General features: G+C 41.5%; 1 protein-coding gene across 20 annotated transcripts in view; it reads right to left on the reverse strand.

Moving 5' to 3' along the window:
- Positions 1 to 5,453: 5,453 nt before the first annotated feature.
- LOC147427693 (pentatricopeptide repeat-containing protein At3g09040, mitochondrial-like) overlaps positions 5,454 to 13,725 on the reverse strand; it is a 36,515-nt gene continuing 28,243 nt past the window's right edge. For 2 of the 20 annotated variants that reach the window (XM_086497137.1, XM_086497134.1), the window contains exons 2-3: positions 9,529 to 9,590; positions 5,454 to 9,416 (exon numbers count right to left, since the gene is read on the reverse strand). In XM_086497137.1, coding sequence (XP_086353263.1) covers positions 6,221 to 9,121 — 2,901 coding nt within the window. In that variant the 5' untranslated portion in view covers positions 9,122 to 9,416; positions 9,529 to 9,590 and the 3' untranslated portion in view covers positions 5,454 to 6,220. Of the gene's footprint in view, positions 9,779 to 13,725 lie in introns of those variants that run through there. The other 18 variants (XM_086497139.1, XM_086497140.1, XM_086497148.1 and 15 more) reach the window with 15 other exon arrangements.

Genomic DNA, 13,725 nt, shown 5'->3' on the forward strand with positions numbered 1-13,725 from the left:
CAAATGTGGTACTTGGTAAGGAATGGTTGCATAGCTTAGGACCATCACTAAAGTGTAGCTACGAGCACAACAGCTTGATGTTTGAATCCCATGGCGCACATGTGTTGTTGTTAGGAGAGAAGGATGTGCCTTCCTCACCATTGATATGTACAAGAGAGCTTATGCAGCTCGTTTCTGATAATGAAATAGATAAAATTTTCTTGTGTCACTCACTGTGTCACTTTCTTTCCAATATTGAATCTGTTGAACATTCCTCAACGCTGCATGCTTCTCTCTCACCTCTTCCACCAATGGCTATTTCTCAACAAGCAAAGGTTGCTAGTGACTTAAAAATTTTATCAAAGAAATTCCACGATGTTTTTCCTAATGATTTTCCATCAAGATTACTGCCGACACGATCGATGCAACATAGCATCAACGTGGTTTGCAGACACTAAACCAATCAATAAACCGTCCTACAGAATGAGTTATTCTCAAGCTGCTGAGGTGGAACGTCAGCTTGCTGACTATCTTAGCACAGGGTTTATCCAACCCACTTCTTCACCATGGACTTCTCCTATCCTATTTGTGAAGAAAAAGGATGGTAGTATGCGCATGTGCGTAGACTACCGTGGATTAAATGCGGTTATTGTTAAGAACAAGTACCCATTGCCACGCATGGATGTGTTGTTTGACAAGCTCACTCATGCTCGTATTTTTACAAAAATAGACTTGCGGTTGGATTATCACCAAGTACGTATTCGACTTCCTGATATACCCAAAACTGCATTCCGAACAAGGTTTGGACATAACAAGTTTTTGGTTATGTCTTTTGGGTTAACCAATGCACCCGCAACCGTCATGACACTTATGGATAGTGCCTTGAAACCGTACTTGGGCAAATTTGTTATCGTTTTTCTCGATGACATTCTCGTATACAGTGCTTCTGAGAAAGAACACTTACAACATATCTGAGGCAGGTGTTTAAATTGTTACAAGCAAATCAATTATATGCCAAAGAATCCAAGTGTGATTTTTTGAAGGAGGAAATTGACTATCTTGGGCATGTTATCTCAGCTACTGGGCTACACATGGATCAATCCAAAGTGGATACCATTTGGCAGTCGCCTTCTCCTAAAAATCTGAAAGAATTACAGATTTTCTTGGGATTTGCAGGTTTTTATTGAAGATTCGTTAAAAACTATGCTAATATTGTTGTTTCCATGACGGACCAACTGAAAGGCAAAGGCAAGACCTTTCAGTGGGGGGCCGTTCAGCAGCATAGTTTTGATACGCTCAAGGATGCATTAGCTACACCTCCTATTCTGGCTATTGTCGATCTTTGAAACCATTCGTTTTGGAAACGGATGCCAGTAACCATGCTATTGGAGCAGTCCTGCTACAAGAAGGGAAGCCAATTGCATTTGAAAGCAAGAAGCTTGATTCAACACAGCAAAATTATTCTGCTTATGAACGCGAACTCTATGCAATAGTATCTGCCTTGAAGACATGGAGATATTATTTGCATGGAGCTCAATTTGAGATTGTGTTTGACCATGAAAGCATTAACACTAGTCCTGTAATTGGACATTCAAGTGTCCTGTTTTTCTACCAAGTTTCAACAATTTATTTGTCTAGCTAGAAAGAATTTTTTTACACATTGCTTCTACCATAGGTTGGTTATAAGGAAAAGAAAACCTTGGATTTTTCTCCATGCCAAGATACAATCCTTATGGAGAGAACTATGGTAAGTTCTAAGCTATAAATTTTAGTAAAATTTCAAGCTATTTTGCCAAAAAATTCTTAGATCTTTTTATAGAAATGGCCTTTTTTATATTTATAAAATTCAAATGTTAGTACTTAGTGCTACAAAACAATAGAATTCTCTTCAAAGACTAATTTCCATGTCACTTGCAAGTTATAGACATAATTTTATACTTGAACATTTGCTGAATAAGAGCATAATTTTGGTCTTCCAAAGGTCCCCTCATGGAATTGGGGCTATTATAGTGTAGTTTGACAACTACAAATGACTTTATATGTTAAAACCAAGAAAGTACGTATTTTTTTGGCTCCCTAACTCAATTTAATCTCATTGCTTGAACTCTATCTTAATTTTTTTATCGTGCAAAAACTCTAAAAAATCTTGAGTTCTCCATAATAACATTGAAACCAAGGTTTTAGGTGCCCCGATTGTGTCTGTACCATGTACTTTGATACTTTTAGTGGATCTACGTGGAAAGTTTGATATTATTTGAGGTTTTGAACGCTTATGTCTCAAGCATAAAAATATCAAAGTTTTCTCTTACGCAGTTTTGAATATTTGAAATAATCCAATAATTGTTGCATACCAAAGCCCTTCTCCTTCCCACCTTGAGTCCTCAATGGAGAGGGTAAGCAACATATCACTTTTTAAAACTCACAAATACATCAAAAACATATTTTTCTTTGTATACGATGATATGTTTGAGATAGCCATATCAAACATGTAGAACTTTTCATTATTTTATATACTCGAAAGTAATTTTTTTTGTACATGAAACTTTCAATTATCTATAGCACAATTGTGAAAAAGTCATGTAAAATTTTCTACAAGGTCGCTTAATTTTTTCTTGAGCTTATAAAATCGATTTCTTCAAAGCATCAATCGCAGTCTTATGAGGGTCAACTTAATCAGTATAGTTAATGATCGTGGGAGCTTCTAAAATGCAAGGTTATATTTTTAAAAGACCCTCTAACTAACATATTTAATGATATCAAGAGGGTTTTCTTAAATATATCGTCTAATGCAAGTAGAATTTAATTTAAATTTATGAAAAAAGAAAACTTGAGTGTCTTGTTTTGGTACCAAACTAGTATTAAGTGGTTTACACAACAAACCGACTTGAAAGGTCGAAAAGCTAGATGGGTTGAGATCCTTCAGGACTATGATGCAAAGCTTCGGTATCCTAAAGGATGATACAATGTGGTGGTTGTTGCTCTTAGTCGTATGCCTGAGATCAATTCTCTTTTGTTCACGGAACTTCGCAGTGAATTTTTGGATTCTCTGAAGGGCAAATATGAGCATGATGATGCATATTCCAAAGTGTGGAGCCATATGCAAATGAGAGATCCTTCTCACTCCAATGCTGGTAATGTATTGTTAACCTCCACGCACAATTCTCCTCTGTCAAGTGATGAACTACAGCGATGGAAGAATTTTTCCATTGACAATGGGTACTTACTCCACAAGGGGAGAGTTTGTGTACCGACAGACACAGACATTCGGCGTCAAATTCTGTATGAATGTCATGACAGTCCAAGTGCAGGATACCCGCATATTAAAAAGACTTAATGCTCTCGTTCAAGATTATGTCTTGCGTTGCCAAAAATGTCAAGTTAACAAAGCAGAGCGCCCGAAGGCAGGAGGACTCTTACATCCTTTGGAGATTCCCAAATGGGAAATGAGAAAGTATCTCTATGGATTTTATTGTGGGTTTACCAACCACTGTACGAGGCCATGACTCCGTATGGATGGTTGTAGACCGGTTGACTAAACTATGTAAGTTTATTCCAACCAAATCGACGATTAATACTCTAGAATTAGCTAAGTTATTTGTGGACAATCTGTACAGGTTGTATGGCTTGCCAAGTAACATTGTGAGTGATCGTGATCCCAAGTTTAAGAATCATTTTTGGAGGGTTGTGCTTAAACGATTGGGTACACAACTCAACCTCAGTACAGCCGATCATCCAGAAACGGATGGTCAAACTGAACGAGTTAACAAGTGCTAAAGGGTATGCTTCGCTCATACGTTAGCAACAAGAAACAAACAGACTGGGAAGAATATATATACCTCTTCTAGAGTTTTCTTACAACAATGCTAAGCACGTCACGACTCGAATTAGTCCTTTCATGCCCATGTATGGTTTTCAACCTAGGTCACCCGTTACAGTAGGGTTGGCAACCGAAAAAATCCAACAGGTTAAAATTTTCTCCAAGACCATATGGATATGCTGAAACTCGCTCGTCAGAATGTCCGACAAGCGCAAGTTCAGTATAAGTACGCTGATGAGAAACGTTGACAAGTTACCTTTGAAGAAGGGGAACAAATAATTTTACGTGTGTCAAAGCATTCAGAAAGTTTGTTGTGGGCCTTTCAAAATACTCAAGCGAGTTGGTGATCGTGCCTACAAACTATCGTTACCCACACACTCTCGTGTCCATCCGGTGATTCATGTAAGCCGTTTACGTAAGCGATTACATGGGAACGACAATGTCATCGACCAACAGATTCTAGTCGATTTCGTTTAACCTCCTACCCTACCGCATGAACCTAAACGAATTCTTGACTATCATGATTTATGTACGTATCATCATGTACGTCACCAAGCTTTAATTAAGTGAAAAAATCGACCTGAAGAAGGTGCCACTTGAGAAAACATTAGTGCTCTTAAGAAGAAGTTTCTCACTTTTGTTTTCGATGACGAAAACTCTTCCTTAAGGGGGGAGGTAATGTCAGGACAAGAGCAAGGTCAGGGAGTCACGGACTACGACCAAGTGGCCAAGCTAGGCAATGTGGACAGGGGATCCGTTGATAGCCGTTTTTCGACTCTCCGTAATTGCCATAGTGAGTTAACCCACCCTACCAAAATCATCCAAACATTGTGGCTATCCCTACCATTTCACTGTATATAGGTGTTGCCCGCCCCGGACCGCCTCACCGTCAAGGACAAGAGGCTAGGAGCCTACCTTTATAATGGGAGATTGAGAAAAGGATCTCAAAGTCTAGCTACCCTAGGTCTTATAACATGACACTTTTATGTCCTTGGACACTTTTGTGTCCTGTTAAGTGACCATTTTGCTTGAATTATTTGAAGAGTATGAAAATTTATATCTAGGTGCTATATATCCACAAAGTTGCCTTATGAGCTGAAAAAAACTTGACATCTTTTTTGGAATATCAATCTCACCATTAACCTCACTTTTGCACAACATTTTTGAACCTAAATTGTGTGAAAAAACGAGTCCTATTTTTTGCTTTTTTTTTCAAAGTTTTGCAACTATACCACTCTAAACTTCATGTTTGCGAGGTTTAAATTGCTAGAGAATAAGCCTTCATAGTTCTCACATATGTTCCAATTGTTCTAGGGAGAACTAAGTCTTAAAATTGAAAGTTATGACCAACTTACAAGAATTGCAATCATATTTTTTTGACAAAATTAACACTTTTATGATTTTTTTGGTGGCTTTCTTGATATCTGAATGCAATTTTGATTGTGTAACTGCATGTATAACATAAATCTAATCTTCCTTCAGTTCTGGGGGATGTTAGCATTCTACCATTGGATTGATGGTACCATGCATATGGGTGAGCAAAACTTTTGGCTACATTTAATTTATTTGTGTATATTTATTTTATTTTATTTATTCATCCTTCTTTTATGTGTAAAAGAAGGATGAGTGCTTTCTAAGAATTTTCTATCCCTATAGCTTTTCATCCAATCTTTCATCCTCAATGTCTCTACCTGTGGAAGCCCCATTGGTGCCAACCCATGCTTGCCCATCTCAAATTCAGTAAAAACTGGCTGCAAGCCGTAGTTTTCAACGAAAACTCGCTTCATAGGTTAGCCTATACCCTCTTAGTCCCCAACATGATCCTTAAGTGCATCACTATGTGGGGCAACTCTCCAAGGATTCCCCAACAACACCACCGGGTGGCGCAACTAGCAGGGGGACATGGAGTAAATGACATGGTATGAAAAAACTTTTTACTCCCCCGAGGGGAAAACTTGCCTCCTGCCCCCACCGGTTTTTTGGCAGTTGGAGGCTCTTTTCCCATTGTCAACTTGTCAGCTTGCCAGCCCTAACCTGAAAAAGTAAAAAAGTAAAAGTTGCCAACAGGATACCTCAAGCTTGTACACCTCTATTGAGCACTCAATCATCCCCCTGAGATAGCAATGGAAACATAACCCATCTCTTTCATACAATTCTTCTCAAGTGATTGTGACCTTTGGGCAACTCATTATCAACACTTATGAGTGTCCCTGCAATCGGCATTCTAGAGGCTCCTACTTTCATCTCTTTCCTTGGCTTCTTGCAAAAATTTGTGTCACCATTCTAGCATACTCTCTACACTTAGCCAAATGCTTGTGGGAGAAACTCTAAAACCCATGATTTTCAAAAGCAATTGACGAAGCGACAGCAATGCCTCTCTCCAACAGCACGGTTGACAACCAGTTGTTGTTCACATTTGCTTCATCAAATGTTGGCTATCTTTGCTTCATCTGTGTACACATACCCACTAGAGCTTTCTGGCTTTGAAAGAACAATTCCAGAATAGCACTCTCTCCCGAGGCCCCTGTCACCATGCGCTCTGCATGCAGAAAGTAAAGCTCGCCATTCTGGAGCATCAGGTGAGAAAGGGGAGCTCTTTAGTAACGTCTCCGCCTCATCTAACTTTCCTTCCCTACTCAGAAGATCGATCATACAAGTGAAGTGCCTACAACCAGGAGAAACACCAAAGCTCTCTTCCATTGACTGCAAATACGCGTTCCCTTCCTCTGATTTGCCCGAGCGACTACACACGGCCAACACGCTACAATACGTCCTGACATCTGGCATCAAGCCATGATTTCTCATGGCTTCCAGGCAGTACTTTGCTGCAAGATAGTCTCCATGCAGCGTATAGCCAGCAATCATTGCATTCCATGCCACCACATCACGGTTGGGCAGCCTATCAAATAGTGCCCTTGCTTCTCGTATATTCCCACAATTTGCATACAAGTTGATGAGGGTACTTCCAACAACCATATCAATATCACAGCCACTTCTGATTATCTGATCGTGCACAAACATCCCCTGTGCTGGTGCACCACAGTTGGAGCAAGTTTTTAGCACATCCAAATAGGAGTTTTTTTCACCCTTCTCTGCATGCATATTTGAGAACCAATCAAAGGCCAAGAGCCCATTCTCATGTGAAATGGGCTCTTGTGGCGTATGCTCAACAATCTTCCCATTCCCAAGAATGCACAAGTTGTTTTGTACATCACCAAAGGTGTTGGCGCCTAACTGCAAGTCAACAATATGATCCTTGATATTAACACACTGCTCAAGCCCATGCCTCAAGATCTGATCATGTACCCACCTTTCTTCCATGCCCGCTTCAATGCTGCTGCACGCTTTCAAGGCATGTGAATAGGTGACCTCGTCTGGTTGTACACTCTCCTCTTGCATTCTTCCAAAGAGCTTCAGAACCAAAAAGGACTCGTCTTGCTCGGTAAATCCACTGATGATCGTGTTCCATGTAATGATATCCGTGCTCATCAGCGATTCGAATACTGAGTATGACTCTTCCATATTCCCAAATTTGTTGTACATGTCGACAAGTGAATTTCCAGTTCCAAGATCACATTCACAATCACTCAGAATTTGATGATGTATGAGTCGTCCACTCCCCGTGTCCTTGATGTCACCACAAATTTTTATCACGCAAGAGAATGTGAAATTGTCAGGTGTTATCTCCTCAACCTGCATTCTCTCAAACAAATGAAGTCCAGGGACAGCCCGTCGAGTCTGGGCATATGCTGCGATCAAAGCATTCCATAATACCAAGTCCTTGTCAGGAAAATTATCAAAGACTTGTCTCCCATCATCTGGGGCTCCACAAATAGCATATAATTCAACCAGAGAGCTACCAATACTTTTGTTTGATTCAAACCCTCTCCTTATTATCTCATCATGTAGAACCATACCTTCTTCAAAATCTTCTTCACTTGTGTATGCTTTCAAAACCCATGAATATGTTACATCGTCTGCATGTACTGCATGACGTTGCATTTTCTCAAAGAGGATAACTGCAGCCGTACTATCCCCTCGTGCCGTGTATCCCGCAATTATAGAATTCCAAGACACCACGTCACCGTTTTTTTGCAGGTCACCAAAGATCTTGCATGCGTCTGACATACGTTCACATTTAGCATACATATCAATCAGCATTCGTTTAACAACCAAATTATGCTCAATTTCATTCTCTAAAATTAGAACATGTAACAGCTTGCCTATATCAAGGGCGCCTAAATTACCGCATGCCTGCAAACTTGATGCATATGTGTACTTGTCAGGCTTTGCTGTCGACCCCTGCATTTCTACAAAAAGCTGAAGGGCCAGCCATCCGTTCCCATTTTGCATATAGCCTGCAATCATAGCATTCCATGTCACCGAATCTTTGCATACTAGTGAGTCGAACAATTTGCGGGCTATATCTAGACTGCCACACTTTGCATACATGTCAATAATGCTATTTGCAACCGATGTAATTGACTCTAGTCCTCTTCTGATAATCATGTCATGTGTTAAAAACTTGAATATTGTGGGAGATTCTAGGCTGACACAAGCCTTCAACAAGCACAAGCAAGTTATATCATTAGGTACAAAACCTGACTGCATCATCACTTCACTAACCTTAGAAGCAGAAATATGATTGCCAGATTGTACAAACCCACCAATCACTGTATTCCACAGTACAACATCTCTCTCTTTGAGGCTATTGAACACCTGATAAGCATCATCCATGTCATGGAACTTTGCATACCTGTCAACAACAGCGCTTCCAATGACAACATCCGCATGTAGTCCTTTCTCAATGACATAGCCATGCAGCAGTCTAACCTGCCCCAAGCTCCTCGAGGCTTTCAATACGGCCAAGAAGGTGAACTTATCTGGCTCTACATCTAGCCAGTTCATTCTGTGAAACAAGTCGAGTGCCTTGTCGAACACTTCTAGCTGCACATGGGCATTCAAAATTGAATTCCATGAGTACAACGTTGGACAAGTGTTTTTACAGAAAATTCCATAGCCTTTGGTCAAATCTCCACACTTGGAATATAGTTGGATTAGGTGATCTCCAAAGAACCCAGACGAGTCAAGGCCAAGGCTTACCAGAAGAGAATGAAATATGCAGCTAAGAAATAGGTCTTTGTTCTTTTCACACTCATTCAAGAAATAATTTATCTCACAGTCTGGCAGTGATGCTTCTTGATGCTTAGTTTCTATTTCCCAAAGTGCATTGCGCAGCTGCTTCACCCACTGTTGTCTCAAAGGAAGAGTGCCCGTTGAGAAAGGTACAAAACCACAATCAAAACTATGATGCAGACAACCCATCAACTGTTTTCTCAAACAATGCCTGAAAGAGACGTCAGCCAATATCACAATCCATTACATCAGTCTCCATATGAATTGACCTCCTTTGCCGTCAAGGACTCAAAATCATTGTCGCTTTTAACCAAAAAAAATCCCAAAGTCAAACAATGCTCGTAGTTTAAACTCGTTCACCTTCAAGGAACAGATAAGTGTGACAAACAGGACTTCTTCAGCAGGTCCCAAGGAATTCCTAAATAATATGTATGAAGTTCATGCGAACACGTTGCCTCTGCCTTTAATCATCATCTCACATGTCCTGCATTTTCAGAGTCAATTTTATCAAGATAGTTCACAGCCAAGCTCAAAAGCGGGCAATGCCAAAGAGATTGATGATCCTCTTTTAAAACCATGAACACGCTCCTCCAAACCTTCGAGACATTATTGAGGGGTAAGAGCAGGAATGTGAAATCCTTCATGATTGTTCAGCCACCTGTCAAATAAGTCCGTATGACACAAGATATTAGATCAATCACCAATGCACAAGGCTTTAATCTTGGCCTTCCATATGCTATTGTTAGCATCCATCTTCGCAAACTTCGATAAAACCTTGTCCACAATTTGAACCCACGTAAAGGTGGGTTTGATATGCCAATTTCAAGATCTACAGTCAGCCAAACCCTGGAGAGTACATATTTCAACACAATTGAAATATGATCTCAATACATGCAACTCAAAAAAGCCTTAACATAAGTGGCTGTGATCAGCCTCTGCCACTCAAAGGGTGGTAAAGACCGTGCATCACAAAATTTGGAACTCAACCCTTCATTAAAATTGCAAACTTTCAACCAAAACTATTGATTCGTAAGGTGCAGCAGAAGTGAATGTTGAACTTTGCTCAAGATGAGTGCTCCAAACTGTGCTCAAGGGTTTCTTTTACTTATGGAAGGGAGAGCCTTCCATTCCTTTAAGTGCAAATCATCACAAACAAAGTGAAAAGACACTGTGAATGAAGGTGTTGAGATTGAGAGATAGAGAGAGAAGAATACGACACCAGAATGTTGTCAAACCCTCCTCCAAGGGCCCCACTCTCTATGACGAGAGAGGTCTATGCTATTGATTGCACAAATCTCGTACAATGGTCTAAATGCAATGGTCTTGCCGACGATGTCGACGACGATGAGGACGGCGACGAGACGGGCTGAAAACTAAAAACGCTAGGGGCTGAAATCTGCAAATCTTCTATCTGCTGAATTCCGACTCTGTCGGTGATGACGGTGATGACGGTGATGACGAGGATGCAACGACGATGCGCCGAAAAAGCAGATGCTGAAATCTGCGAATAGCGGGCTGAATCTGCAAACGCAGATTGATCTGACCGTGCGGCGAGGATCTGCTGCGGGAAGGTGAGATCTGCGAGGTTTGGGAACTGCAATGCGGAGTCTAACTGCTGAAAACTGAAAACGCTGATGCAAAAATGGGTTGTGTCGCCGGAAATCTGCAAAATGCTGATGGTAATCTGCAAATGCAAACACTAGGCTGATCTGTTGTCTGCAAAAACGCCAGGCTGACCTGGGAATCTGCAAACGCTAGGTGATCTGCTGCAAACTGCAAACTGCAAAACGCTGATCTGCTGCAGAAAACGCTATCTGTGTCTTGATGGCTGAAAAAACGCTAAGTCCTCCTGCCGGTCTTGCTGAGAAGGTGCACTGCCAGAACTGGGTTCCCTACTGCCTCTTCTGCCAGAAAGTGCTAGCGCTAGTTTTCTTATATATTAACTTACCAGAATTGCCCTACCCAGTTTCCCAACAAAGTCGGTTAATAATAATAAGTGAAAAATGGCTAAAATAGGAAAAATAGGTTCTATGCACTGCAAAATGCTCCTGATGGGTACTGACTGTAATCTGATGATCATGCTATGTGCAACCAGAGGAAATGCAACTACTCTAAGTGTTTGGACATGCACGGCCTGCGAACAGACTCACAAAGGTGCCAGAACACTTCCTAAGCTAACTGAACCCTTGTCATAAAGTAGCTTGCCCACATGCACATAGGGTTAGATGTGCACGCGACATGATTGAATAGGACAACAAAAGTGAAGGGAAGAAATGAAGAGAGAAGGAGAAAGGCAAGTGGTGGTGCATACAATGTACATGGTAGAAGTGCAAAGAGGGATAATGCGACCAATAGAGATAAAAGTCGTAGCAAAAGCAAGGCCAAACACGTGACAGTGAATGCTACCAATGTGGTAGGAAAGGTCACAAAAAGCATGATTGTAGGTTCTTCGAGAAAGAAGAAGGGAGGAAGAAGGGGATGCAAGGCAAAAAGAAAGGTGATGGCCAAAAGGAAAAGGATATTGGAGATGCTTCCTTCTCCAAAGAAGTTGAAAAGGCCCATGTTGCATCAAGTGTGGTGATCAAAGAGCTGACAAGGATGAGATACTAGTTGTAGCTAGCGAGTCTCATGCATCGAGTTTGACACATGTACAGGACATGTGCATTACTTGGCATGTAATGTGCAACGGAAGTGAATGATGGTGTATGCTCAGGATGAGTGACCAATGGGTGCTCAAGGTTCCTTTTACTGTAGGGGCGAGAGAGCCCCCCTTTCTACTTTATAAGAGATTGTGCAATGGACCAAAACAAAAGAGAATGGAAAACAATGAGAGAAAGTGTTGTGGGTGAGAGAGAGAGAGAGAGAGAGAGAGAGAGAGAGAGAGAGAGAGAGAGAAGATTAACACCAGATGGGGTCCCAAACCCCCCTCCAAGGGGCCCCCTCTCTATTGCTAGAGAGGTATTTGCCTTAGATTACACGAAGTCTGGTACGATGGTTCTAAATACTGAGATGCTTGACGACGACGACGACGACAATGATGCTTGCGATGGAGGTTGAGACTGCAAGGCTAATGGGCTGAAAACTGAAATCGCTAGAGATGCTAATGGGATACTGCAAATGCGGCGAGGCTGAGGGCTGATCTACTATCATCGATGACGACGATGGCTGAAAACGAGAAATGCGACCATGACAAGGCTATGGCTGTTCGCTGAGGTACTGCTGTGGAACTCCGATGAAGAAGCAAAAAGGTTGATGCTGCTGAAAACATTGGGGTACTGCTAAGAAAACGTCAGGAGGGCTCCTTGGCACTGCGGGTGCTGAGGGTATTGATGCTCTCCTGCTTCTTCTACCTTCTTCCCACGCCCAAGGGGCTGCCAATATAGGTGTTTTATGCTTGGTCAAGCAGGCTTCCCAACAACCCACCATTCTGAAAATTAAAAGGTCATTTTATTAATAAAATGTCTGTAAGAGGTGGTTCACACGTAGTTCTGGAAATGGTCATATGCGGTGAAAAATGCTCATGCTGGTGCTAGGTGTCACAAACGGGAGCGCATAGCAATATAAAATAGACTCGGATAAATAGAATTTATCACTTAATATTGAAGCTAGAGGATATAGAGAGGAATAGAGAGAGAGAGAGAGAGAGAGAGAGAGAGAGAGAGAGAGAGAGAGAGAGAAGATCGACATGATATTGGGGACTAGAAGATGTGCTAGTCCCCCCCCCCCCCCCGTAATAGTATCTTTATTACTGAGGAGAAGTCTTTACAAGCACTTGAAACAGAACGTATCATCACGTTCGTTCTAGAATAAAACTTGATGTTTCCTGGAAGCCTCAGCTTCCTATTCCTAGGGCAAAACCCTATTCCAAGGGACTTCCGTTCCTTATTCCAAATCCTCGAGATTCAAGGTTCTCGCCTCTAGATCTCACCTTCCAGACTCAGGGCATGGCATCCCTACAACTCTTTTCCGACTCTGTTTCCAGAGTCCTCTTCTTGCAGAACAACTCTGCTTTCTTGGACGTGAAGTCCTTTCCTTGGGAATCTCAACTTCCGGATCACATCTCGAGAGTCTACCTCTCTAAGATCCGTGGATCTACTTCCCAAACTCGGGTATGAAACCCTTGGGCTGATCTGGCTCTAGTTCCTCAGAGCGCTTTCTCCTGCAGAGGCTCATGCCTTCCTCTGCTCCTACTCCCTCACTAAGAGGAAGTACACCTGCAAACAAATACTCAGAGTTCATAACATGAAAATCGTTACCTTCAAAGTCTCAACATTCGAAACGCAACTTGGTTCTCGAAAAGAAATTTTTCCGAAAGAGATCTCTACAAAGAAAATCCTCTCTTCCAGTTTGATGAAAATCAAACGATTCGATGGTCAAGGCTTCAACCTCTGGCAAGAACGCATGCAAGGTATCCTTTTCTTAAAGGATTGTGAAGATGCATTGGAAGAGAATAAGCCGCAAGGTTTGTCTGACGAAGAGTGGGCTAGGTTGAATAAGAAAGCTATGGCCTACATCAAAATCGCTATCAATGATGACATTTTGACGGACATCAAGCGTTTGGACTCTGCTTATGCAATATGGCAAAAGCTAAAGTCCAATTATGAAAACACCAAACCAATGAACCAAGTGCATTTGATGCGGAAGTTGGTGAATATGCAGCTTGATGACTCGAAGTCATTTTTTGAGCATTTGAGTGCTTTTACAGGTGTGTTGAGTCAGTTGTCACAAACAGCTGACGTGTCAAAGCCCTGAAGAAGGGAGTCAACTGCAGATGTCGGCCGAGGGGCCTAAAC

Source organism: Adiantum capillus-veneris, chromosome 23, assembly GCF_014529385.1.
Source record: "Adiantum capillus-veneris isolate H3 chromosome 23, ASM1452938v2, whole genome shotgun sequence".
Taxonomy (NCBI): domain Eukaryota; kingdom Viridiplantae; phylum Streptophyta; class Polypodiopsida; order Polypodiales; family Pteridaceae; genus Adiantum; species Adiantum capillus-veneris.